Here is a 27,991-nt window from a genome sequence, read left to right as displayed (position 1 = left end):
TTTAAAAAACAACTAAATTAACAACCTGCCCAACAAGCTGATTTATATTAAGGGGCAGTAATTTGATGTGCTCATCAAATCTCATCAATTAGAGAACCAGATTTCTGCTTTTGGCAGGGGAGGGCTCTCAGAGAGACCTCGAGTGTGTATTTTGGAGACCAGCAGAACAATAGACAGATGTGTGAGGGACCCATCTGTACATTAAGACCAGGTCACAGCCTGGAAACTGCAGCCCAGCATCTCTCTGATCACCAGTAGGCTTCCTGAGCTGAAGACCATATAAATGGGTTTCCTTTAATCCTGGGGTTCTTGTCCATAGGCTTGAAGATGTCTGGGAAGTCCATGAAATTATATACAAGTGTGTATTTGTGGAGATTTTTTTTCTGGGGAGAGGATTGTTAAAACATTCATCAAAATCTGTGGGTTAGCAAATCTGTTCTTAAACACTATTCTAAGATTCAAAGACTACAATTAAGTCCGTTGATCCGTGACCTATTGACACTTGACAAGTTCTATGAACATATCATCACATATGCTCCATTTAAACTCCTCTCATCAAAGGGAGAAGGCAATGGCACCCCACTCCAGTACTCTTGCCTGGAAAATCCCATGGACGGAGGAAGCCTGCTACAGTTCATGGGGTCACTAAGAGTCAGACACGACTGAGTGACTTCACTTTCACGTTTCACTTTCATGCATTGGAGAAGGAAATGGCAACCCACTCCAGAGTTCTTGCCTGGAGAATCCCAGGGACGCGGGAGCCTAGTGGGCTGCCGTCTATGGGGTCGCACAGAGTCAGACACGACTGAAGTGACTTAGCAGCAGCAGCAGCAGCAGCAAAGGGAACCCTTTTGCACTGTTGGTGGGAATGTAAACTGATAAAATCACGATGAAGAACAGAATGGACATTTCTTTAAAAACTAGGAATAAAAAACTACCATATGACCCAGCCATCCCACTACCGGGCATGTACTGAGAAAACCATAATTGAAAAGTCACATGTACCCTTATGTTCACTGCAGCACTATTTACAAGAGCCAGGACATGGAAGCAACCTAGATGTCTGTCAACAGATGAATGGATAAAGAAGTTGTGGCACATAAGTGCAATGGAATATTACTCTGCCATAAAAAAGAAAGAATTTGAATCAATTCTAGTGAGGTAGATGAAGCTAGAGCCTGTTATACAAACTGAAATAAGTTAGAAAGAGAAAAATATCAAATATTGATGCATATATATGGAATCTAGAAAAATCGTACTGATGAATCTATATGCAGGGCAGGAATAAAGACGCAGATGTAGAGAACAGGCTTATGGACATAGTAGGGGCAGGAGAGGATGGGACAAATTGGGAGAGTAGCATTGAAATATATGCATTACCATATGTAAACCAGATGGCTAGTGGGATGTTGCTGTATAACACAGGGAGCTCAGCCTGGTGCTCTGAGACAACCTAGAGGGGTGGGATGGGCTAGGGGCTGGGAGGGAGGTTCCAGAGGGAGAGAAACATGTATACCTATGACTGATTCATGCTGATGTATGGCAGAAACCAACACAACACTGTAAAGCAATTATCTTCCAATTAAAAGAAATAAGTTAAAAAATAAAACCTCCTCTATTTCTAACTTTCTCTTCCAAGTCCTTCCTTAGCCTAAGTGCATTGCAATTGCTTTCTCCATACAGATGAACGTCTACAAGTTCAGCATTCTTCCCAGAAGATCACCTGTCAATCTTATGACTAAGACACAGAATAAAGGCTCATCATACATATTAAAAGGTGTGAGGCTAAAAGAAAAGAGCGGAAGGACTTCCCTGGTGATCCAGTGATTAAGACTCCACACTTCCAAGGCAAGGGGCAAAAGTTTGATCCTTGGTTGGAGAACTAAGATCCCACATGCCAAGTGGTGTGGCCAGAAAAGAGAGAGAAGGGTAGAGGGAAATGCTTGCTGATTTCCACTGGAAAGCATTCGGGTTAGGACATCTGCATTTTAGCAGGATTTAAGCATTCCTTTGGAGAAGGAAATGGCAACCCACTCCAGTGTTCTTGCCTGGAGAATCCCAGGGACAGGGGAGCCTGGTGGGCTGCTGTCTATGGGGTCACACAGAGTCGGACACAACTGAAGCGACTTAGCAGCAGCATTCCTTATCATGTTTCTGGAATGCCCATTAGAGGTGCAATCACATGCCCTTTATACGATATTGCTATAAACAATTATACAGCTAAACATTATTTTGGGGAGTCTAACTAATTAAATAAGGAAAGAAAAAGAAATCATTAAAATAATACCAAAAGAAATAGAAACAAACACAGATAATATTATATATACAGAAAAGTCAAAGAAGTAACAAAATTATCAACTGTAGCTAGAGAAGCTGTAAAGTATATGCAAACATCAACATGACCCATGCTTACCAATTACACTAATCAGGCACTATTGTCAACAAGAACTATTGCAACAAAATATTTAGGAAGCACAGAAAAGCTCTGGGTCCATAAAGAGATGTGTCATGCTCATGCTGTAAAGATATCAATTCTCCCCAGGTCTAGCTCACAGGTTTCCTAGACCACAATTCCTGGGTTTTAGTTATTTCTGTCTCCTCAGGATCTAGCCCATAGCAGGCACCCAATAAATATTGTTTGGATAAGTGAGGGAGCTCCGTATCAATCAAAATCCTAAATGAATTTTTCTAGGAACTAGAAAAGTGATACCGAAATTCATTTTTAGACAGAAACAGGAAAGAATACCTGAAAAAGAAGAGCTCATGGAAACCATATGTACCAGATTCAAAACGTGCTACCGATCAACAGTTAGTAAAACTGGTGTGCACATACATACAGGCACACTAAAGCCATAAATCAGTGGAAGAGAAAGCACAGTCAAAAAAGTAAATCTATGAATTATATGTTTTAAAAAAAGAGAGAAGCATTATAAAACACTGGAAAAGCCACATATCATGGTGTTACCTATTTCTGTAAGTAACATCTAACTGTACACCTCTTCCCTTCACCTCACACATCATACTGTTAAATGTGTTTTCAAGTCAATTGCCAGTGCCCTTGTCTTAGCTCTGGCCACAACCACTTCCCTCAGTCTGTTCCAGAGCTTCCTAGCTAGCCTCCTTTCACCTTCTCCTCTTTCCCTTCCTCCACCTGCTGCCAGAATTGTCTTCCTAAAGAAAACCGACTTAATTTTCTCAACCTTCTGCATGTCAGGGCTCCCCAGATCCACTGCAATGGTCCCCGAAGCTGGAACAGAAGTCTTTCTAACGATGGTCTTCCACAGAGGAGAACAAAAGCCAGTCAATACTACCTGACTTCAAAAAGTTGGGTGTTAGTGGTCATGGGTGATCATGTGTTTGAGTTCTGCCATATTGGGGTTGTTTGGGAATTATGATTAATCCTAGCATGTCCAGAAATGCAAAAGCACTGAGAGTACCGAAAAGGTTATAAGAGAGGACAAACAAGTATGATGGAAAGTAGAGAAACTAAAAGCTGCACTGTGGGAATCATGCCTCGGTAGACTTTCCATGTGCAGCACAACCGTCTATTCAGCAGTAGATGATCATTCACTCACACGAAGTGAAGAAAACTGAGTATACTGGTTTTAAAGCCTCTTAAACTTTGAAGAACCCATTTATTTCTTCTCCTACTGGATCGAAATGCATCCAGGGACTTGTGAACTGCAATACCGCAGTCATTCTGGACTTGAGATCATATGGATCTACACACAACCTTTCATTAGCTAATCTGAAAATAAGAGCTGAGTGGAGTTTTACCACTGTTCAAGAGTCAGATATAGTTGTCTTTTTTCAATTTATAGACCAAAAAAATATTAAGTAAAGAATATACTTTTCATTCCAATCCCAAAGAAAGGCAATGCCAAAGAATGCTCAAACTACTGCACAATTGCACTCATCTCACACGCTAGTAAAGTAATGCTCAAAATTCTCCAAGCCAGGCTTCAGCAATACGTGAACCTTGAACTTCCTGATGTTCAAGCTGGTTTTAGAAAAGGCAGAGGAACCAGAGATCAAATTGCCAACATCTACTGGATCATGGAAAAAGCAAGAGAGTTCCAGAAAAACATCTATTTCTGCTTTATTGACTATGCCAAAGCCTTTGACTGTGTGGATCACAATAAACTGTGGAAAATTCTGAAAGAGATGGGAATACCAGACCACCTGATCTGCCTCTTGAGAAATCTGTATGCAGGTCAGGAAGCAACAGTTAGAGCTGGACATGGAACAACAGACTGGTTCCAAATAGGAAAAGGAGTTCGTCAAGGCTGTATATTGTCATCCTGTTTATTTAACTTATAGGCAGAGTACATCATGAGAAACGCTGGACTGAAAGAAACACAAGCTGGAATCAAGATTGCTGGGAGAAATATCAATAACCTCAGATATGCAGATGATACCACCCTTATGGCAAAAAGTGAAGAGGAACTCAAAAGCCTCTTGATGAAAGTGAAAGCGGAGAGTGAAAAAGTTGACTTAAAGCTCAACATTCAGAAAACTAAGATCATGGCATCCGGTCCCATCACTTCATGGGAAATAGATGGGGAAACAGTGGAAACAGTGTCAGACTTTATTTTTCTGGGCTCCAAAATCACAGATGCAGATGGTGACTGCAGCCATGAAATTAAAAGATGCTTAGTCCTTGGAAGGAAAGTTATGAACAACCTAGATAGCATATTCAAAAGCAGAGACATTACTTTGCCAACAAAGGTTTGTCTAGTCAAGGCTATGGTTTTTCCTGTGGTCATGTATGGATGTGAGAGTTAGACTGTGAAGAAGGCTGAGCGCCGAAGAATTGATGCTTTTGAACTGTGGTGTTGGAGAAGACTCTTGAGAGTCCCTTGGATTGCAAGGAGATCCAACGAGTCCATACTTAAGGAGATCAGCCCTGGGATTTCTTTGGAAGGAAGAAAGTTTCCTTCTTTCTTCCTTCTAAAGCTGAAACTCCAGTACTTTGGCCACCTCATGTGAAGAGTTGACTCACTGGAAAAGACTCTGATGCTGGGACGGACTGGGGGCAGGAGGAGAAGGGGACGACAGAGGATGAGATGGCTGGATGGCATCACTGACTCGATGGACGTGAGTCTGAGTGAACTCCGGGAGCTGGTGATGGACAGGGAGGCCTGGCGTGCTGAGATTCATCGGGTCGCAAAGAGTTGGACATGACTGAGCGACCAATCTGATCTGATCTGATCTGATAATTTTCAGGGTTTTAGGTTTTCCACTATGAATTTTTCTTCTCTCTTGGAATTCTTAATCACCTATCATCTCTTCCTGCCTGTTACCAACACTGCTAAAGTATCTCATGTCAGAAAAGCTTCATTGAGCCCCCAGCACATTTCAGAGACCACAAGCCAGAGCCCCTGCTCCATCTAGCCTAGCACTCACCACAGCTAGTGAAGCAGAAATACTCTGGTATATTTTCCCAAGGTACAGCTGGGCATGGGTTCAAGTGGCCACTCCAGGCAACGCATCTGAAAGTATCCAATGACCATGTGAAATCCAAGCTGGTAGATGTGTAAATGTTCACGCTGACAGGTAACAGGTAGTTGCCTACAAGAATTTCCATGTAGTTCTGAACATTTATATATTTAAATATTTGTATTTATTTCAGCTTTTGTTTAGTCTACAATTTATGATTTAAACTCTAGGAGGCAAAAACTTGGCTAACCCATGTGGAAGAACACTGAGAAACCATAGAAGAAATGCTGATGAAACATTAAAAGAGAGATCAAATTGACTACTAGATTAGACTATTGATAAGGAAGACACCTAAAAAAGAATTGAGGGAAAGGAGAGGAAGAGAAACATCTTAAGACTAATTAAAAGGAAGAGGTCTATGCAAATAACAAGCTGTGAAATATCAAGACACAGGAAGCAAATCTTACAACCCAGAGCGCTGCGGTGAACTGAATATGTTTTCATTTCATCTGCTACAAATAGGCTCTACCTATTTAAAATCAAGATATGGCATTAATATTTACTTATTAACACCTAAAATCCACTAGAATAGATACATTTGGCTGTATTTGAATTATCTGTTTGTGTGTCTGTCTTCCCACTCAAGTTCCTAGGCATCGGTTACCCTAGGTCCTAGCATTTGACAGGTTCTCAATATACATTGGATATTCCCAGGTGGCAAAGTGGTAAAGAATCCATCTTCCACTGCAGGAGACACAAGTTCAATCCCTGGGACGGGAAGATCATCTGGAGGAGGACATGGCAACCCACTCTAGTATTCTTGCCTGGAGAATCCTACAGATAGAGGAACCTGGCAGGCTTCAGTCCATAGAGTCACAGAGCTGGACACAACTGAAGCAACTTAGCACACATGCACAATACACATTGGTTGAGCTGAATTGGTAACTGAACAGTGAAACTGACAACTGAACATTAATTCCATGGCAATTAAATACACAAATGACATACAGAAAACTTGAACATACAAGGAAACACAAATATAGCGACAACAGTCATTTCGACTTTAGTGGAAAAAATTAAAATAAGAAGTAAATTTAAAAAAAGACAACATCTGGACTTCCCTAGTGATCCAGTGGTTAGCAGCCCACCTGCCAATGCAGGGGACACAGCTGTGATCCCTGGGCTGGGAAAATTCCACATGCCAAGGAGCAACTAAGCCAATGTGCCACAACTACGGAAGCCCGTGCAGCTAAAGCCTGTGCTCTGCGATTAAAGAAGCCACGACAATGAGAAGCCCACAGACCTCAGTGAAGAGTAGCTCCTACTCACCACAACTAGAGAAAGCCAGCACACAGCAGCAAAGACCCAGCACAACCAAAAATAACCACTTGTCTAGGGCTACGAGGGTGATGATGAGACATGGCACTCGTCATGTCTTGTATGGTGTTGTGCATTGCTGGGGGACATACTTGCTGTAAATGTTCTGCAAAGGAAATGACCATGCTGTCATGTTAGCAGGAGACTTGCAGCACATGCCTGCTGCTCAGTCGCTCAGCTTTGTGCAACTCTTGTGACCCCATGGAGTGCAGCCCGCCAGGCTCCTCTGTCCATGGGATTTCCCAGGCAAGAATACTGGAGTGGGTTCCCATGCCCTTCTCTAGGGGATCTTCCTGACCCAGGGATCGAACCTGCATTTACTGCTTGACAGGTGGATTCTTTACCACTGAACCACCAGGGAATCCCCAATTTGCAGTACAGTGACCACAAAAATACTGATTTCCTACAAACGTATGGATTCAAAACTCCAGAAAATTCATCAGGAAAAAAATAATAATAATTTAGAGGGGAACGGCTAAGATCATTAAAACAGTGACAGGCCACGTCAAAAGTAAGAGGAGAGCTAGATGTTTCTCAGAAGGGATAAGAATCGGCTCAAGCCAGCAGAGCCAGCTGGAAGGACACTGTGGGTCCAGGTGGAAAAAAAAAACAAAAACGAAAGCCTGAACTAAGGTCATTGGAAGAATGGTCATCAAGGGGCAGAGACCAAGTCAAAAGATACTCAGGAGGCAGAACTGCCAGATGGTGGTGACAGCCTGGATATGAACAAGGGGGGGTTGGAGGGGGAGGGCGGGCCTGACAGGCGACTGAGTAGGTGTGGTGGCATTCCACACACTAGGGCAAGAGTCAGCAAGCTCTTCAGTAAAGGGAACAGATGGTAAACGGCATAGGCTCTGTGGGCCAGACGATCACCGCTAAAACTACTTAGCTCCGCTGCATCAGCGCATGGCTCTTTTTTTTTTTTTTTTTTTTTACAAAGCAGGTGGTGGGCAGGATTTGGCTTGCAGGCCAAAGTTTGTCGACCTGGAGACTAGGGAATCCAAGGAAAGGAGATCAATCTGGGGATGAAGTTCATGAGTTCAATGTTAGCAGGACACTTAAAGTGGAGATGTTCAGTCTAGGGACAAAGAGATGCTAGGGCCAGACGCATAAGATTGAGAGTCGTCAGTCGTGTGGTGGCAGTGATGGGGCTGAGATCACCGGGGGGAAATGGTCTCAGAAGAGAGGGATGAAGGGCGCTTCCCTGTCCCAATCCAGGGCAGGTGGGCAATGTCACCTCAGCTCACTATGGCCATGAAAAAGATAGAGGCATTATAACCTGCCGCTGCTGCTGCTAAGTCGTTTCAGTCGTGTCCGACTCTGTGCGACCCCATAGACGGCAGCCCACCAGGCTCCCCTGTCCCTGGGATTCTCCAGGCGAGAACACTGGAGTGGGTTGCCATTTCCTTCTCCAATGCATGAAAGTGAAAAGTGAAAGTGAAGTCGCTCAGTCATGCCCGACTCCTAGCGACCCCATGGACTGTAGCCCACCAGGCTCCTCCGTCCATGGGATTCTCCAGGCAAGAGTACTGGAGCGGGGTGCCATTGCCTTCTCCGACCTCCCTTAATTCCTTTATCCTAAAAAGAGGCTCCTATTTTAACACAGGGCTTTCCTTCCCTTTTCCAAGGTTGATGACTTCCAAGATTGAGTTTCAATGTCATAGGTGAAAAAGAAAACTTCCCACTGGCTGGAAAATAAGGCAATTCTAAAATAAAATGCCTAAACAATAATGTTTCATTTTTATTATGAATTTTATACTCAAAACATCTATCACATGTGTGTTAAGTATAATGAATGATGACAGAACAAATGTTTGGTCCCCCATCTTAAGAGGAAGCGAATTAAGTTCATTCTCAAAATACAACTGTCCAACGTTCATACCATAAGAGTTAGTCTCTAAAACCAGAGGTCAAAGCAGGCAGCCCAAGACCAGAGAAAGCCTAAAGTTATATTTTCTTGGACTTACACTAATTTTTTCTTTTTGGTTGTGAGCATTTAAACACCAATAAATTGCATTCTGGAATATAAATATTATTTAAAAAGGGGAGATGTGATTACAATGTATACACATTTCACCACAGCAACAAGTGCTGGAGCTGAGAGTAGATATCCCTTTTTTTTAAGATTCTCTTTTTGATATGGACCATTTTTAAAGTCTTTATTGAATCTGTCACAATATTGCTTCAGTTTCATGTTTTGGTTTTTTGAATGCCAGGCATGTGGGTTCTTAGCTCTCTGACCAGAGATGAAACCTGCAGCCCCCTGCACCGGAAGGCCAAGTCTTAACCACTGGACTGCCGGGGAGGTCCCATCTGCCCTCTTTAAACATGCCTCACTAGGTTCATAGTCCTCACCATGCCCTATGCCTTACACCTGTCTACCACTTCACTTACTAATTTTGCTTGCTCGGCATTTGAGTTTGTGACTCCCTCCTTACAGAGTATTAATTGTGGTTCCCAACTTTTTGGAAAATAGGAGACATTATGTAAAGCAAAATTTCAGACTCTCTCACCAGGAACATTACAGGTCCACAATCCCTTATCCATCACTCTAAAATTAAAAAAAACAAACAAACAACTTTTTCTTTGCAACTCATTTGACGACACAACTTAACCTAAGCCAACACAAAGCTATTTATAATCTTAAGGATTCCATTTAATGTGAAATACATTCATATATTTTGCTATAGAAATATTAACATGTATGATTATGGGCTAGTGCCTCAGACAGTACTGGAGATATTGTATTTAATAATAACCGCATATGTGCACTTTTCTTTAAAATCTGAAAAATTCTGAATTCTGAAGCCCATCTGACCCCAGAGGTTTTGGATAAAGGACTGTGGGCCTATTATACTTTTGGTATCTACATTTAAGAACACATACACACACACAAAGCAGATGGGAGTGCAATAATAATATTTTTACATGGATTTATACTTGATTAATTATAATGGCATTTATCTATATGTGAGAAACAGAAATAGAACAATATGCAAAACCATCCACAGTCTGAGAAGAATGCATGGCGCACAGGCTGACCCTAGGACCCTATGCCAGAGTACGGGACCCTACACCTGACCCTGGTGAGGCCGGCCCTGTACACACTGGGAATCACAGGCACAAACTGAAAGGGAAAGTCACTCACTTTGTGTCTGACTCTTTGCAACCGCGTGGACTAGACAGTCCATGGAGTTCTCCAGGCCAGAATACTGGAGTGGGTAGCCTTTCCCTTCTCCAGGAGATCTTCCCAATCCAGGGATCGAACCCAGGTCTCTTGCATTGCAGGCGGATTCTTTACCAGCTAAGCCACCAGGAAAGCCCAAGAATACTGGAGTGGGTAGCCTTTCCCTTCTCCAGGGGATCTTCCCAATCCAGGGATCGAACCCAGGTCTCTTGCATTGCAGGCGGATTCTTTACCAGCTAAGCCACCAGGAAAGCCCAAGAATACTGGAGTGGGTAGCCTTTCCCTTCTCCAGGGGATCTTCCCAACCCAGGGATCGAACCCAGGTCTCCTGCATTGCAGGCGGATTCTTTACCAGCTGAGCCACAAGCGAAGCTCAAGAATACTGGAGCGGGTAGCATATCCATTCTCCAGAGGATCTTCCTGACCCAGGAACCAAACTGGGGTCTCCTGCATTGCATATGCTATATGATATGTGAAAACGATGCTATGTGACCACATCCTTTGGGTTTTTTTGTTTTCCCCCTCTTGGTGAATAATGGGTTTTCACTCACCTATAAATACCCTGTTTGCTATTCTAGGATTTCACAATATGTAAAGTACATCACAAGGCCACAGAAGATCAGGTTCAGAAGAAGCTGCAAAGGTACCAGATTCCTTACCACCCATGCTCTAAGCAGAGGCTGGATGGAATCCACTCGGATTGGAGCAGAGCACAGCTGCCTCCTCTGTCTCAGAAATACTGTTCAGAGAAACTCAACGTGAGTAAAATGAGGCAGCAGAGAACGGGGTGCATCCTCAGTCACTTTAGCTGTGTCTGACTCTTTGAGACCCTGTGGACTATAGCCCAGCAGGCTCTCCTGTTGGGAGATACTCCAGGCAATCCCAAGGGCATTACCATGCCCTCCTCCAGGGGATCTTGCCAACCCAGGGTTCAAACCCAAGTCTCCCATGTCTCCTGCACTTGCAGGCAGATTCTTTACCAGCAGGGCCACCTGGAAAGCCCAGAGCAGGTGAGGGATGTAGGATGTGATGCTGACAAGAACAAGGGCTGTATCGTGGAAAAGACAAGATGGAGTCTGCGTGGCTCCAGAGGGCTATTCTGGGTATGTGGATAGAGGGGTATTGCTGACTCACCTTGAGAGTTTAGCGCTGCCCACCTGGGCGGGGGAGAAGGTCAGTAGATATCTGTGACCTTCAGGGAGGGTCGGCAAAGACTGTATTGGGGTGACCAAGAAGTTCATTCGGATTTTTCCGTGATATCTTCAGGAAAACCTAGAACGAACTTTTTGGCCAACCCAATAACAGACTAAAACAAGCCAGGTAGGGACTGGGCTGAACAGGAGCTCAGCTCCTGCCTCCTGTACTCGGGAGGGGTGGCAGGCACTGCCAGGTCTTCTGAGATTTTACAAGCCGCTGGAAATCCAGGTTTTCATATGAAAACTTCTCATTTTTGAATAGGAGCCAATGAAGACTCCAGTATTCTTTGCCTGGAGAATCCCCATGGACAGAGGAGCCTGGCGGGCTACAGTCCATGGCCTCAAAAAGAGTAGGACACAGCCGAGCGACTAAGCACAGCACAACAAAGACTCCAAGCTCCCAACACAGGGGTCCGGGGTTCGATCCCTGGTCAGGGAAACAGATCCCGCATGCTGCAACTAAGATCCAGAGTGCCACAACTAAGACCCGGTGCAGCCAAATAAATAAATAAAATATATTTTAAAAAATAGATAAAAATATGAGCCAATGATTGTTAAAATAAAAAAAAAAAGTACTGAGTAAGCCAAAGAGAACACATTGGTGCCTTGGTTTGGATAATTCACATGTCTGGATCCTGGAGGGACTAGAACAGGCTTTGTCAGTCTCAGCAGTCTTGAATTTGGGATCAGATAAGTCTGGGCTTTGAGGCTCTCACATCAGGTGCATTGTAGCATATGTAGCAGCCTCTCAGGACGCCACCTACCCCTCCCCCAACCAAGTCAGGACAATCAAAAAAAGGTTCTCCAGACGTCACCAAATGTCCCCCAGGGGGTGAAACGACACCTGGTAAGAGCCACTAAACTAGAGCAATATCCAACTCTCAGCCTCAAGGATTTTAACAAAAGCATCACTCACGACTCATACAGGTTTCTTACCTAAGAGTTCCCACGTGAAGTATGAATTTACAGCTGCTTTGGAACTAGAATCCAGAGTTTAAATCTGTCATTTACTAGCTTGATGACCTCTCTGAGTTCTGGCTTCCTTATCATTATATCAGGAACAAATCACCTCTTGGAGTTACTGAAAGAGGGCGACGGGATAATTTATGCAAAGCACTGAGCCCAGCAGCTTAATAAGCACCAAGGACATTTAATAAACATTAATCCTTCCCTGGTGAAAAGGCAGCCCAGATTGTGTAGTGGGAAGCACGTGGGATCCAGAGTCAGAAGCCCAGGACTCAAGTCATGCCTCAGCCTCTTAGTAGCTGTGTGAACCTGGCAAGTCATTTCCTTCTTTCTAAAATAGAAATGATAGTTGCCAGTAGCAAGAACCAAGCCAGGTGGTTTGGTACTGTGCTGTGTGCTTAGTTGCTCAGTCGTGTCTGACTCTTTGCGACCCAACTGACTGTCGTCTGTCAGGCTCCTCTGTCCATGGCAATTCTCAAGGCAAGAATACTGGAGTGGGTTGCCATGCCCTCCTCCAGGGGATCTTCCTAACCCAGGGATCAAACCCAGGTCTCATGCATAGCAGGCGGATTCTTTATCATTTGAGCCACCAGGGAAGCCCTGGTTTGGTACAGCACTTGGTACCAAGCAACTAGAGAGAAGCTGATGAATAATACTATCAAATCTTTTAAACATTTCCATCCTGGTGGCTCAGCGTAAAGAATTCGTCTGCAGTGAGGGAGACCACCTGCAATGCAGGAGATGTGTGTTCTATTCCTGGGCCAGGAAGAACCTCTGGAGAAGGAAAACAGCAACCCACTACAGTTTCTTGCCTGGAAAATCTCATGGACAGAGGAGCCTGGCAGGCTACAGTCCATGAGATTGCAGGAGTCAGGTATGACTTAATGACTAAACCACCCCTATAAAGAGAAGAATGAGCTCGTCAACAAATCCAAAGAACCGAGAATGTAATAATATCAGGGTATGTGTTAGTTGTTCAGTCATGTCCAACTCTTTGCGACCCCATGGACTGTAGCCCACCAGGCTCCTCTGTCCATGGATTCTCCAGGCAAGAATACTGAAATGGGTTGCCATTTCCTTCTCCAATAATATCAGGGTAAGGTACAGGAAAAATAAGAAAAATAATAATAGGGATCCTGAAGTCCCAGGTCCTTCTAGACAACAATTGCCGGCTGGTGACCCACAAGCCAAATCTGTCCCAGTATCACAGTGATTGTCTCATTTGCATTAAATACCACCTAAACTTTCAGTACTCTTGCCTGGAAAATCCCATGGATGGAGGAGCCTGGTAGGCTGCATGGGGTAGTGACCATGGGGTCGCTAAGAGTCAGGACATGACTGAGCGACTTCACTTTTACTTTTCACTTTCATGCACTGGAGAAGGAAATGGCAACCCACTCTAGTGTTCTTGCCTGGAGAATCCCAGGGACGGGGGAGCCTGGTGGGCCGCCGTCTATGGGGTTGCACAGAGTTGGACACGACTGAAGCGACTTAACAGCAGCAAACTTTCATTAAAATTCAGATTTCAGGCTTTTCTGGAAAGTTGCAAAGGTTGAGTCACTCTGGGTCCATATTCTCATGTGCCCTTTTTGGTGAGACCGTAGGAGGGGGGCAGGGAGGGGCACGTCCCCAACCCTTACCTGTCTTCAGTCACTCATTTATTTTACTCATCTGGCCCCTCCAGGTATTTGAGTTTGTAACCTTGGCTTATCTCAAAAGCTTTGAACCTCTAGGGAGTACTTCAGTCAAGGCAGGAACCCACACCCAAGGAGACACTCCCTCCCAGAGCCTCACCTAGGTCATAACTCTCCTGGTTAGTCCTTCAGATTCCTTTTCTCCTGGACACTCCAACCTCATAACTAAACTTTCCTCAAAGTCCTCATCCCGTGTACACTTTCCTCCTGGCAGGGCATCACCTCCTCCAAATCGCCACCTGTGTCCAATGGATTATGTGCACCAAGGATTTTCAAAGAACAAAATGCCTGCTTCTTGCTGCTGCTGTGCTGGGCTGTGCTCAGTCATGTCCGACTCTTTGCGACCCCGTGCACTGTAGCCAGGCTCCTCTGTCCAGGAAATCAGACTACGAAAGACCTGACATGATGTGTCTTGTTTCCTAACCAGCAGCCCGGTTTCCCTTGGGGAGCCAGTGCTCCCCCACTCTCAGTCCCTAAGGTTTAGACGGGTGTTGACTCCACACCCATCTCCAGGGAGAAACAGGGGACCCAGTCAGAAGCACTGAGTCAACTGTGGGTCTTTGGAGACAGTGGCTGGGAGAAAAGGTTTTTCCGTCCTTCTGGGAATGGAACTGAGGATGATGGAAGGTGGGGACGGGGAGGGGTCCTTCTGTGGACCCAGCTTGTCCGGAGAGTGAACCCCTGGATCCAGCCCAGCCTGAAGCCAGACTCCTTTTGGATATTTTTTGGTCACATATAAGCCAATTAATTCCCATCTTCTCTTATGGCAGCTTGAAATGGGTTTTCATACAACCAAGGGAGACCTCATTAACACAAAAGAAATCTGAAAGAGCTTGGAGATGAAAACAAAGCCAAAAGGCTTTGCCCAAGCTTTCTTCTGTTTGTTACCTTCCCCCATCCAATAAGAACCAGCATTAGCCAGCGCTCTGAAAGCATGTATCTCAGGGTAACAATTATTTCTTTGCTTGCCTATCTCTTCCACAAATGCATTGAGCTCCTTCAGGGCAGAAACAGGGAGGCAGAAACAGACTCCAATACCTCACATACTCACACACAGTTTAGGCCCAACAATTGTTGAATAGATGAATCAACAAAAGGCAAGGGGCACAAAAGAACCATCCTCATTGTCTCCTTTGGGACACCCACCTCAGGAGACCACCTCATTTGAACCACCTTCTGAAACAGACTCATCCACCCATTGCAAACAAATTGCATCATGAGAACTCACTCCTTCCAGCCATTACTAATTCTCCCACATGTCAGCCCCATGGAACCTCACAGTGGGGTTACTCACAGGTCCTCATTCTGCAAAGAGAATACTTCATCGCAAGACACCACCTAGAACCACAAACTGGCTGTACACACTGTGGGCAAGTCATTCACACATACAACTTCACTCACTAGTGAGTGTGTGTGTGGTAGCCTTTGTTTTGACCCCAATACATCCAGAAGCCTGGTTCTGGTATCCACCAACTATCTGCTTCTGCCCAATAACAATTTCAGGCTCTCTCCTGCCTCCTCCATCTTTCCTCCCTAGTCCTTTACAATTACTTAAGTAGGGAGAGGGGGGAGAGACAAACATATATAGGAAATCAACAGCAGTAAAGCAACAGGTTCCCCAGTAAAAACAGTTTTGATTTGAGGTGCATAATTTCCACACCCTTAATACTACTGTATAGCTGCAGCCTACACCGCATCAAGCAATAAAGATTTTCAAACAAAGTCAAAGGTCAGAGCCAGAATTACAGTCCTAGGGTGAGTCACATCACTCCACTCATTCTGTCCAGTTCTCGTTTTCCCATACCACTTGAACAGTCTAGTGAGAGCTGGATTTACATTCATTTGACAATGTTTATTGAGGATCTGCCAAGTGATAGGAACCACAGAAGATCCTGGGAATCAAAGAAGAAAGAGTAAACATTCTTAAATGTTTAGCACGATGAAGAATGCGGGCAAGTAAAGAAGCAATTACATTATGGAAAAACAGGTGCTATATGGGGTTAGGAAAGAGCCAAGGAGGGACATCCAAACTTTGTCCCAGAGAAGGCCTTTTAGAGACAGAGACCTTTCCAAGGAGACCTGAGGAACAAGTGGGAGGTGACCCAGGGCAGGTGTGGTAAAAGAGACTTCTTTCTGATAGTTCCAAGTAGAGGCTAATATGAAAGAAAAGTATAGCCTCCACTGAAAACTGAAAGTAGGCAAGATGGCTAGAATTTAAAAGTATAAAAAGAGAAGCTATGATAGAGGAAGCAGGGGCCAAAGACACCCTGAACAGTTTCCCTGAACCAGCTTTGCAGCTTTTAAAGCCTCAGAACTTTGTTTAAAAAAAAAAAAAATCACTTGCCTGATACAACGTATAAGCAGGCCAAAATGACTCTCTGGGACAAATGCATCTTGACACTCACTAAATATTGATTCTCTGATGCATGTTCTTGAGAACACTAAGAGGGGTAGAAAATTCACAGAATTATCTTGTAACTCATTCCCAGATTCTTGACTGAAACATGAGCCATCACCAATACTCTCTCCTGGTAGCTTAGCCATGAAGAATTCACCTGGGATGCAGGAGACTGCCTGCAATGCAGGAGACATGGGTTTGAATCCTGGGTCAGGAAGATTCCCCCAGAGGAGGAAATGGCACCCCACTCCAGTACTCTTGCCTGGAAAATCCCATGGACGGAGAAGCGTGGTAGGCTACAGTCCATGGGGTTGCAAAGAGTCGGACATGACTGAGCCACTTCACTTTCCAGTATTCTGGCCTGGGAAATCCCATGGACAGAGGAGCCTGGCAGGCTACAGTCCATGGTCGCAAATCCGACAGGACATAGCGACTCAACCGCCACCACCACAATACTTTGTCAACTTCCTCTCCACGTTATTTCTATCATTTCCCCACAAATAACAGAAAATAAGGCACATTTAGGCTTTAGCCTAGACAGGAATGAACTCTGGAAAAAGGATAAACGCACCCCAAGCTAACAGGGTGGGGTACCAAAAAGACCTAAACAACAAAACTAAGCAAAAAGTTGAGGGAAACGAAACAGTAAAGAGCACATTTAGAAAACTCAAGAGGAAGTAAAAGTATTTTCATACACACACACAAAAAAGAAGTGTCCCACGTGCTTTGGCCAAACCGAACTCCCCCTTTGACTCAACTGCTGAAAAAAAAGAAGCCAACGCGGTGAAAAAAAAATTCCCGCATTCATCTCTCTTCCCAGAATAAACAGCAAAATCGCTACCATACAGCTAACTTGCCCTGGATAGACCTTGAAAATTCTGCCCCAGGTAACACAGCACATGACGGTCATCTTCATGAAGCTCTCAAGACCACAGACCAGTCCTGTCCCAATGGCCGGATCCTCTAATAACTCCGTTCTCTCCTGTCATTTCAGAATCAGGGCTTGTCAAGCAGTCAAGGAATCCCAAAGAAGCAGGGAGCAGGAGCTGCTTCCAAACCCAAAGTGAGAAAGACTTTTTAAAATGATACTTATTTTTAAACTGGCGCTAGGCGTTTCCAGAATCCTGTTCTTCTAATTTTTTTCCCCCCAAGCTTTTTTAAATGTCAAGCTGTCCAGTTCATATTTGCCTCTGGTCTAGAGACAACACCAGCTCGTAACTCCCTCAAAGGGCGTTCTGAAACTCACTAGGCAGATCCGCTGGGCTTATGACCCTTGCTTCTTGACTGCTCGCCCTCCCCGCCATCCCCCGCCCCCAGGCACTTGCAAGTGAGGTTTTGCAGCAGGGGGCCACACGGAAAGGCTGGGAATGCCGCCCCCAAGCCCGGCAGCCTCCGACACACCAGTGATCCGAGTTGTAGCCCCAGGCGGCGGCCCGGGGCTGCCCGATCCCGGGGTAGGGAAGGACGCGGGGCAGTTCCAGTCCCAGGAGGGCGATGCTCCGCGGGGCAGTGGGGACCCCGAGGGGTAGGAGCGGGAGGCGCTGCCCGCCCGGCCGGTCTCCGGGGGCCAGGCGGCGGCCCAGAGCGGGCCTCCAGGCCGCGGCGTGGCGCAGACCCCGACCCTGGGCCCCGCCGGCCTCGGGCGGAGCCTCAGCCCGGCCCGCAGCGGTCGGGCGCGCGGAAGAAGCCGGCCCGCCCCCCACGACCGCGACCCCCGGCCCGCGCGACCCCCGGCGGCCCGGCGCGGCGCACTCGCCTCCCCACGGTCTGGTTGGCCAGCTGCTTCATGCGGTTGAACTGCTTCTTCATGGTGGCGGCGGCGGCGGCGGCCCGCGGGGCTCGGGCCGGGCAGGACGGGGGACGGCCTGGCGGCTCCTACATCGCTTCCCGGCCGAGGCGCGGCGGCGGCACTGCTCCCCAGGCCCGCGGCCCCGCCCTCGCCGCGTCACTTCCAGCGGCGCCGCCCGCCGGCTGGGCCGGGTCGGGCCGGGCGAGGAGCTCCAGGCCCCGGGCGGCTCGCGGCCAGGCCTCCGCCGCCCGCCCGCCCGCCCGGGGACCGTGTGGTCCCCCCGCCTCCAAGAGGCTCCCTGGGCCCGGCCACGCGCGGCCACCCGGAGCCCCGCGGTCCACCCGGACCTCGGCGTGCTTGTGTTTCCGCTCAGCGATCGCCTGCTCGGGTGATATTAATATTTAACTCACTTCCCAGACTAGATCGCAAACACGCGGTGGGCAAAGCAGACACAAAGAGTGGAGACCCCAAGAACCGCCAAAAATTCACCCTCGGGACTAGACTCCCGGACAGGGCTCTCGGAGGTGGGGGGCGGGGTGCGCAAAGTGGACCGGGAAAGGAGCTTTGGGACGGTGGAAACGGTCCAAGTCTTTATCAGGGCCGTGCTTGTGCGCAGGTGTAGACGTTTGTCAAAATACAGCAACTTGGACTCTTAAGACGGACGCGTGTCCCACGTACATGTTTCCTCGATTTTCTTTTTTAAGAAAAAAAAATAGTTGCGTGAAACAAGCTGCAGGACTGTCTGTATGTGAGATGCCACTTAGTAAAAAACTCAGAGGCAATTAAATATATTTTATTCCCATTTGAATACTATTACTGTAGTGCCGCTTCTCTTTTATTGATTTAAATCTACCTTGAATGTCACTCCATATCATAAAGAAGAGAAAAAGAGAAAGAGACAAGGTGTGCTTTCTATGAACACGTGCTCACCGATGGAGCCGTCAGAGCTGCGGTGACGGTCCCCGGTCCACAGGACCGACAAGTTCTTTGTCAGGTCAAGGCCACACCCGGGGCTCCGAGGGTTCTCCAGAGGGGCCTTCGCAGCCCACGTTGCCTAGAAACTCCTCATTTTTTTCTTAACCTCGAGCTGGTCAGCAGTGAGGCTGTCCGACTCCGCTGAATCCTTTTCGCAGGACAAATTAGGTCAGTTCTACGACCTGTGACAATGGCCTGGTTTGGTGGCCTTGGCTCCAGCTTAGGCCATTCCCTGGGGCAAGCGGGTGGTACTATGGCCTCTTTAACAGACTATGTTTCTAGTTTCACAAAAAATGTGCTGAGGAAGGGAGCTGAAAAGGTAGAAGAACTCCTTTACTCTGCAAGAGAGGAAGTTGTCGACTTTGAATCAGTCTTAAAATCAGAGATTGAGAGGCTTCGAATTCTTTGTAGCGATCTAGAAGAGAAGTGATCCACACAGTCAAAGGCTTTGGCATAGTCAATAAAGCAGAAATAGATGTTTTTTTGGAACTCTCCTGCTTTTTGCATGATCCAACGGATGTTGGCAATTTGATCTCTGGTTCCTCTGCCTTTTCTAAAACCAGCTTGAACATCAGGAAGTTCACGGTTCACATACTGCTGAAGCCTGGCTTGGAGAATTTTGAGCATTACTTACTTTACTAGCGTGTGAGATGAGTGCAATTGTGTGGTAGTTTGAGCATTCTTTGGCATTGCCTTTCTTTGGGATTGGAATGAAAACTGACCTTTTCCAGTCCTGTGGCCACTGCTGAGTTTTCCAAATTTGCTGGCATATTGAGTGCAGCACTTTCACAGCATCATCTTTCAGGATTTGGAATAGCTCAACTGGAATTCCATCACCTCCACTAGCTTTGTTCATAGTGATGCTTTCTAAGGCCCACTTGACTTCACATTACAGGATGTCTGGCTCTAGGTCAGTGATTACACCATTGTGATTATCTGGGTTGTGAAGATCTTTTTTGTACAGTTCTTCTGTGTATTCTTGCCACCTCTTCTTAATATCTTCTGCTTCTGTTAGGTCCATACAATTTCTATCCTTTATCGAGCCCATCTTTGCATGAAATGTTCCCTTGGTATCTCTGATTTTCTTGAAGAGATCCCTAGTCTTTCCCATTCTGTTGTTTTCCTCTATTTCTTTGCATTGATCGCTGAAGAAGGCTTTCTTAACTCTTCTTGCTATTCTTTGGAACTCTGCATTCAGATGCTTATTATCTTTCCTTTGCTTTTCGCTTCTCTTCTTTTCACAGCTATTTGCGAAGAGTTGACTCATTGGGAAAGACTCTGATGCTGGGAGGGATTGGGGGCAGGAGGAGAAGGGGATGACAGAGGATGAGATGGCTGGATGGCATCACTGACTCAATGGACGTGAGTCTGGGTGAACTCCAGGAGTTGGTGATGGACAGGGAGGCCTGGCCTGCTGCGATTCATGGGGTCGCAAAGAGTCAGACACGACTGAGCGACTGAACTGAACTGAACAGAAGAGAAATATGAAGCCTCAGAGCTTCAGCTGAAGCAGCAAACTACTAGGTACAGACATCAGTTATGCCAGAAAGACATAGAAATCAGACTTCTGACAGCAAGACAGGTAGCAATGAAGGATCAGTGGCTAAAGCTATAATCAGTCACCCACTCAGTAAATCTTCAGGATAGCTTTCAGCCCTCAACTCCTGCACCCTCTTCACTGGGTTAGATGTCTGTCAGCATGCTTTAGCTTTCCAGAATGATGATATGGACTTCGCTGATCTAATTTGGTCACAACAAGAAATAAATAGATTGTCAAATGAAGTTTTAAGACTTGAGGCTGATGTCAGCCATTGGAGACATTTTGCTTAAACTTCTACAGCACGTGGAGCAGATAGTTTTAATCTAAAGGAAATCTATAAACTGCAAAATACTATCAAGGAACTTGAATAGAATCGAAATAAGGAAATTGATGACCATCAACTTGAAATGGCAGTACTGCAGGAAATTCATCAGCAGAAACTGGCAGAAATAAGTGGCAGGCATCGAAAACAATTAAAGGATTACGAGGAGATGATTCATGATAAGCAAAAAGCTATTCAAGTCCTAGCCACTGAAAAAGTAGCATCTACCAAGAAAATCAAAGGACTTGAGATTAGAGTAAAATACCTTAAAAAAAAATTATCTTCGGTAGAAAAGGAAATGGATGCTTTAGTTAGAGAACAAGACCAGATAAATGAAACGAATAAAAGATTTAAAAAAGGTGAGTTGAAGCCTTCTACTAAGAAGCATAGTGATGCTGTGACAGAAAAGGAAAAAGTTCGTCCACAGAGAACATCCCTGGAAGAAGCATCCAGACAACAAGAGCCATTGTCTGATGCTGAAAACGAAATGATGAGATTAAGTAGCTTGAAGCAGAATAAAAATCTCATTGAAGAGAACCTGAAGTTTCAAAAACGAGCCCAAGTTTTAGAAAAAGAGAATTCATTATTAAATAGAGAAAAGGAACTTCAACTATCACTTGTCAGATTGAGCAATGAATATGAACCCATTAAAAGCTCAACTATAGGACACACGAACTTGGAGAAAAACTCAATGAGAGCACTGCTGAAAAGAAATTACTGATCCCTGAGTTAGGAGAGCTGGACAGGCAGAAACAAAAAACGACAATGTGTGTGGTTTTGATGAAAGATCAGAAATAAAAAAAAAAAAAAAATGAAGGAGACAGCATCATCAGTAAACTAAAACAAGATCTAGAATGTGAAAAAAAAGAGCGTTCATCAACTTGAAGATGATAAAATGAACATTACTAAAGAGTTGGATGGGCAAAAAGAAAAGTTAATTCATTAAAAAATGCAAAAAGGACAGAAGCAGAATTGTGTCAGGCGGAACAGAGGCTATTGGAAGAAAGGAGGAAGTCTGAGCAAGCTATTAAAGAGCTGTCAAGAACAGAGAACCCAGACAGCTCTGCCTATTAGCTGGAGTGTGAGGGTTTGGTTAAACTCGGTCAAGAGAAATACTGTTGAGCAGATGATTGCTGACCACAAAGAAACCAAAGAAATTTTGTCTAGTTTAGAAGAGCAGAAGCAGTTGAAACAACATAAGGGAGAAAGACATTTTTTTATTGAAAAACTTCAAGGAGGTTCACAGCTTCAGGAGGAGTTAAATCAGTATGCTCAAGCCTTAAGAAAAATGGAAAATTTGCAGCAAACCATAGTGGAAAAAGCCAAAGTCTTGCATCCATGACAGAAGAAAATAATCATCTGAAAGAAGAATTGGAACAACTGAGGGAAGAACACAGTCAAACCGCAACAATGATTAACCCTAAAACTGTTCCAGAAATAGAATCTGAGGACTCTCCATGGAGCACAGTTGAAGATAATCTTGAAATTAAATCTCATCAAAAGAAATAGAAAGATCTCAGATACCAACGAGAGCAAATGAATATTAAACACAATCAGCTCTTTTCCGCCCAAGGGGAGGAAATCGGGAATTTGCAAAATGCAGCAGAACAAATCAAAACCCAGTTGCCTGAAGAATCCCAGTACATGCCAGTAGAACGCTGTGACATTTTTCGAGTAACAGAAAGAAGTTCAGAGCCTTCACATAGAAAACGGAAGTGAAAAGCATGACTGATCTAAAGCCGAAACTGAAAGGTTATTACAAGAAATAACAAAAATTGGAGATTAAACTTCTAACTGAAAAGTATACTCTTTTAACTGAACAGATTGATCAGCTGTCCCATGGTGAGAATAGTAAGCTAACTCAGCTCATCTGGCAAAAAATTTGGAGATATGGTTTCTTCGTATGATAGTATCTTCAGCTTCTTCCAGTGGCCAAGGTAATGAAGAGATTCATCAATTAATGTTAGCTGTTTTAGATGAGAAAACTAGGGAAAATAATCATCTTACAAGAGAAAATTTCAGAATGATAGATGTAATTGTTGCCAAAGAAGCTGACCTCCTGAAACTCAAAGATGCCATCACAGAACTCTCCACCAGATTTCTCTAACATATCCTGAACATATCCAAACATATCCTGAAATATGTTTAGAGAATATTTGTTTAGAGAAACGATCAGGATATGTATAGAGAAACAATCCAGAATTCATCCCACATGGTTTGAGAAAAAGACATTGAAATTGATGCTTTGACTCAGAAGTGTCAGACTTTACTGGCAACAGTGCAAACATCCAGCAATGGTGGTAGGTGAGAGTCGTTCATATGGATCCATTTGAGGAGCTTCTATGGGAACGTGATAAATTGAGACAGCAGGTGAAGATGCTAGAAGAATGCAAAGAGCACATGATGGCCGTGGTACAGAATATGCAGCGTGGGTCCACCAGTCTTCAGAAAGAACTTCAACAATTTCAGGCACCGGTTCCAGTTGACAAGGTTAATAATTCTAAACTACAGTTGAACTGTACTGACCTGATCAAAACGACGAAAGGCATAAAATCCAACAAAAAACTTGGAGCAGCAGGTAGCACAAATTAATCTCAGCCTAGAGCGGCTTTGTAGAAGCAGTGCCAAAGGCCTTCTCTTTGGAGTGTCTGACCTGATTTTACCACAGCCTTCTGAAGAACCACTTAGCTCCACGTCAGCAGCCTCTCTTAAGGCAGTTAAAGCTGATGAATTGAGTGACTTTTCCAAAATGCTCAAAGAAGAGATTGAAGAGTTAAGAAAATTAATGGAGGAAAAAGATGCAACCATTAGAACCCTCCAGGAAGATAATCAGAGATTGTCCAATTCCATCGCAGATGGTTCAGAACTAGAAAGAAAGCGGTGTGAACAAGTGGATTCAGAAATTAAGCATCTACAGGAGAAACAAGATGACTTACAAAACTTAAGGAAAAGGAGCTTTTAATCCAAGCAAAAAGTGATGAATTACTTTGTTTAAGTGCAAATTTCACTAATAAAGTTAGTGAAAACGACCTTTTGAAGCAGGCAGTAATCAACCTGAAGGAGATAGCAGTCAGCGTTGAATCAGAGATGTGTCAACTAGAAGAGGAAGAGGAAAAAATAGTAAAAACATCTAGGGAAAAGGAAACAGAAAATCAAGCATTGCAAGAGACAAATATGCAGCTGTCTATGATGTGGAGAGAGAAAAAATTGGAATACTTTACAATGGAGGAGAAGGCACTTGCTTTTGAGCATCTGTTAAAAGAAACAGAACAAGGCAAAATGGGAAATAAGTCATTTTTTAAATGTAGTGACATCAATGCAAGAAAAGACACGCTTTGACAGGAGAGAAATGAAGCCATACTGGTACTAAAACAGAAATAAATGGAAAACCATGCCCTCCAGACAGAGGTTCAACATTGACACAGCAAAGATCTACGCTTAAAGCAGGTGCAGGAGAGAGTGCATGATGGGCTGTCGAAGCAGAAGTGCCTCATAACTGCAAGGCTTTGGCTGCAGAAGACAGAGCGGCTAAACTGAGAATGAAAGTCACCGCATTGGAGGAAAAGTTCCTTCTGTCTTCTAATGCAATGGAGAGTGCAAATCAACAAGCCAGTTTGCAGATAGAGTCATTGAAGGAACAAGTGAATATCATCCCAACGCAGAGATGACACTTTGAGACAGCTTTCTGTGTCGTGAGAACAAGTAAAGGAGGATGCTCAAGCACTAGCTAACCTGAAGGTGGTGCTGCAGAATGGATGGCCAAGGTAGATAAACCTAGAAGGAAAATTAACATCGGCACAAGGACATCAGGAGAAAGTGAATGCTGCCTGGAATCTAAAGGAAGAACAAGTTAAAGATCTGAAAAAGACAAAATGAGGTCCAACAGGAAGTGCTGGGTGAGGTACAGAAGAAATTGATGAAGTTACTAAGTAATGCAGAAGAAGTTGACGAGAGCCTCGTGAGAAACCTCTTCATAGGGTATTTTCAAACACCAAAAACAACATCATGAAGTGTTGCAGATAATGCGTAACACTCTGGGTATCACAAAGGAAGGAATAGATGTGATTGTGAATGAAGAGCAAGACAGTGGTACCCTATGGATGACTGGCTGACTTGGAACAAAAAGTGTCCCCAACACACCTCTGAGACCAAATCAGCAATCAAGGACGAAGAATTCTTTCTCGGAAATCTGTTAAATTTCTAGAAACACAATCTCATCTCACTCTTCTGCCACTCAAACCAAAGTCTTTGGGTTCACCAGGAAAGAAAAAACCAACTAAAAATGTACCACCAAGTCTTAAAACTATCTCAGAATCCACACCCCCAAAACCAGATGTGAATCAACATTCACAGCTATCTCTGGGACTAACCCACCCAGACCTAAAAGTGCTGAGTCTGGGCATCTTCTTTTAAATGCTGTTACTGATGTTTTGCCTACATACCCACCTTTGGTGCTGTCACCTGGCAAGAGGGCTGGAGATACGTCGAAAGACTTTTCAAAGCCATAGATGATTCTTCAGAGACGAGAAACTAAGCCACTTTAAAAAACCAAAGTCACTGTGTGTGCCTTACCAGAGCATGACTTTTCAGAGTCACTTTGTTTAATAAAAATATCAATACTTTAAAAAAGGGTATATTTTAAGGACTTCAAAGATAATTACTTTTTATGAGACTTCAACAGTAGTTACTTTTTATGAGAAAGGGCATGAGTGGGATTGGAGGCTGTGGCCAAAGGATGCTTCAAATAGTGTTTGTTATGCTTTCACGTTTTTATAAGAAGCAGATACTTATGTAGACTTTGGGAAATTAAAATATTATCTTTTGTTAACATTCAAAATGGGACTTCCCATGTGGTGCTGAGTGGTAAAGAGTCTGCCAATGCAGGAGACCCAAGAGACACAGTTTCAATCCCTGGGTTGGGAAGATCTCCTGGAGGAGGAAATGGCAACACACTCCAGTATTCTTGCCTGGGAAATCCCATGGACAGAGGAACCTGGCAGGCTACAGTCCATGGGGTTGCAAAGAGTCAGACAAGACTAAGCACATACACACAGAATGTTCAAAATGATAGAATATACAAGTGCACAGTCTTTGTATAAGAAAAAACATGGACAGCCCAAAAGTACAAGACGCATAAAGTTTTTAAGAATGAAAGGTTACTTTTCCTGGCTAAGTCCCACTCCTCTTTTCATTTCCTGGTGCTATTGTGCTAAGTCGCTTCAGTCGTGTCTGACTCTGTGCAACCCTATGGACTGCAGCCCGCCAGGCTCCTCTGTCCATGGGATTCTCTGCACAAGAGTACTGGAGTGGGTTGCCTTGCCCCCCTCCAGAGGATCTTCCTGGCTTAGGAATCAAACCTGCATCCCTTATATCTCCTGCATTAGCAGGTGGGTTCTTAACTATTAGTACCACCTGGAAAACCTTTCATTGCCTGGGAAACTACTCTATTAGTAAACTGTTCTCTCAGGCTTTTTAGAAATATTTATATATTTGTGTATATTCTCTGACTTTAAAAAAAAACAAAACAAAACACTACACCTTAGAGATCTTTCCAGGTGTGAATGAATTCCCTCTTACCCTTTTTAAAAAGCAGCAGTTAATTTGCTGTGTAGATGTACCCTAATTCTTTTAACTAGCTCCTATTAATCATCACTTACGCAGTTTGTATCCCCAAAATGATCATGGCCATGACCAACTCTCTTGCCCATTTCCTTAAGAACCGCTCCAAACTGTCATCGCTTTCCTGAAGTATGCCTTATGTCCTCTTGCAGACACTAGAGGCCAGCAGTCAGGAACTCCCAATTTCCCACACCCCCTTCCTATATTAAATCATCTACTCACTTCCCTCCACTTCTACTTTTCCCCTTTTGTTGTAGAGGACAAGGGATCCAGCTTTGCAGTTGAAGTCTAATTGCTCCATTATGCCCCGGAAACTATCCACTCAGACTTGTTAAAAGATTTCATTCCATTGATTTTCCTTCCGGCCTTATCTTGTGCCTGTCTCTTTCCCCTAAGCTTCAGAGCCTGTCCAAGTCACTCTAGCAAGCAATCCTTACCTTTCTGCTCTTTCAGCTACCACCATCTCTCTCTACCTTTCACAACAAAGGTTCTGAAAAAAAATTGTTCACTCCTCCCCACCATCTCATTTCTCACTGACTTTTTAAAAAATTATTTCGTTTGTGGCTGTCCTTGGTCTTTGTTGCTGTGCGGGCTTTCTCTAGTTGAGGTGCTCCAGCTCAAACTACCGCACAATTGCACTCATCTCACACGCTAGTAAAGTAATGCTCAAAATACTCCAAGCCAGGCTTCAGCAATATGTGAACTGTGAACTTCCTGATGTTCAAGCTGGTTTTAGAAAAGGCAGAGGAACCAGAGATCAAATTGCCAACATCCGCTGGATCATGGAAAAAGCAAGAGAATTCCAGAAAAACATCTAGTTCTGCTTTATTGACTATGCCAAAGCCTTTGACTGTGTGGATCACAATAAACTGTGGAAAATTCTGAAAGAGATGGGAATAACAGACCACCTGACCTGCCTCTTGAGAAATCTGTATGCAGGTCAGGAAGCAACAGTTAGAACTGGACATGGAACAACAGACTGATTCCAAATAGGAGAAGGAGTACGTCAAGGCTGTATATTGTCACCCTGCTTATTTAACTTCTATGCAGAGTACATCATGAGAAACGCTGGACTGGAAGAAACACAAGCTGGAATCAAGATTGCGGGGAGAAATATCAATAACCTCAGATATGCAGCTGACAACACCCTTATGGCAGAAAGTGAAGAGGAACTCAAAAGCCTCTTGATGAAAGTGAAAGTGGAGAGTGAAAAAGTTGGCTTAAAGCTCAACATTCAGAAAACGAAGATCATGGCATCCGGTCCCATCACTTCATGGGAAATAGATGGGGAAACAGTGGAAACAGTGTCAGACTTTATTTTTTTGGGCTCCAAAATCACAGATGCAGATGGTGATTTCAGCCATGAAATTAAAAGATGCTTACTCCTTGGAAGGAAAGTTATGACCAACCTAGATAGCAAAAGCAGAGACATTACTTTGCCAACAAAGGTTTGTCTAGTCAAGGCTATGGTTTTTCCTGTGGTCATGTA

The 27,991-nt window shown here is 44.4% G+C and overlaps 1 protein-coding gene and 2 pseudogenes across 15 annotated transcripts in view; 2 read left to right on the top strand and 1 right to left on the bottom strand.

Annotated features, from left to right (window-relative positions):
- Window positions 1-18,606, bottom strand: part of ARHGAP17 (Rho GTPase activating protein 17) — a 102,465-nt gene extending 83,859 nt beyond the window's left edge. For 14 of the 15 annotated variants that reach the window (XR_015154606.1, XR_015154607.1, XR_015154605.1 and 11 more), the window contains exon 1: window positions 18,014-18,146. Coding sequence is in view for 6 of the 15 variants with exons in the window: in XM_086375262.1 (XP_086231388.1) it covers window positions 18,014-18,066 (53 nt within the window). In the remaining 9 variants the exon portion in view is untranslated. Of the gene's footprint in view, window positions 1-18,013; window positions 18,147-18,456 lie in introns of those variants that run through there. The other variant, XM_086375264.1, reaches the window with a different exon arrangement.
- A 605-nt stretch (window positions 18,607-19,211) lies between these two features.
- LOC147345232 (thyroid receptor-interacting protein 11 pseudogene) lies at window positions 19,212-21,829 on the top strand (annotated as a pseudogene).
- A 3-nt stretch (window positions 21,830-21,832) lies between these two features.
- On the top strand, window positions 21,833-25,296 carry LOC147345231 (thyroid receptor-interacting protein 11 pseudogene; annotated as a pseudogene).
- Window positions 25,297-27,991: the final 2,695 nt, after the last annotated feature.

Source organism: Bos grunniens, chromosome 25, assembly GCF_055505025.1.
Source record: "Bos grunniens cultivar Pamir isolate PY7600 chromosome 25, Bosgru_T2T1.0, whole genome shotgun sequence".
NCBI lineage: Eukaryota > Metazoa > Chordata > Mammalia > Artiodactyla > Bovidae > Bos > Bos grunniens.
This window is presented reverse-complemented; position numbering and strand designations above follow the sequence as displayed.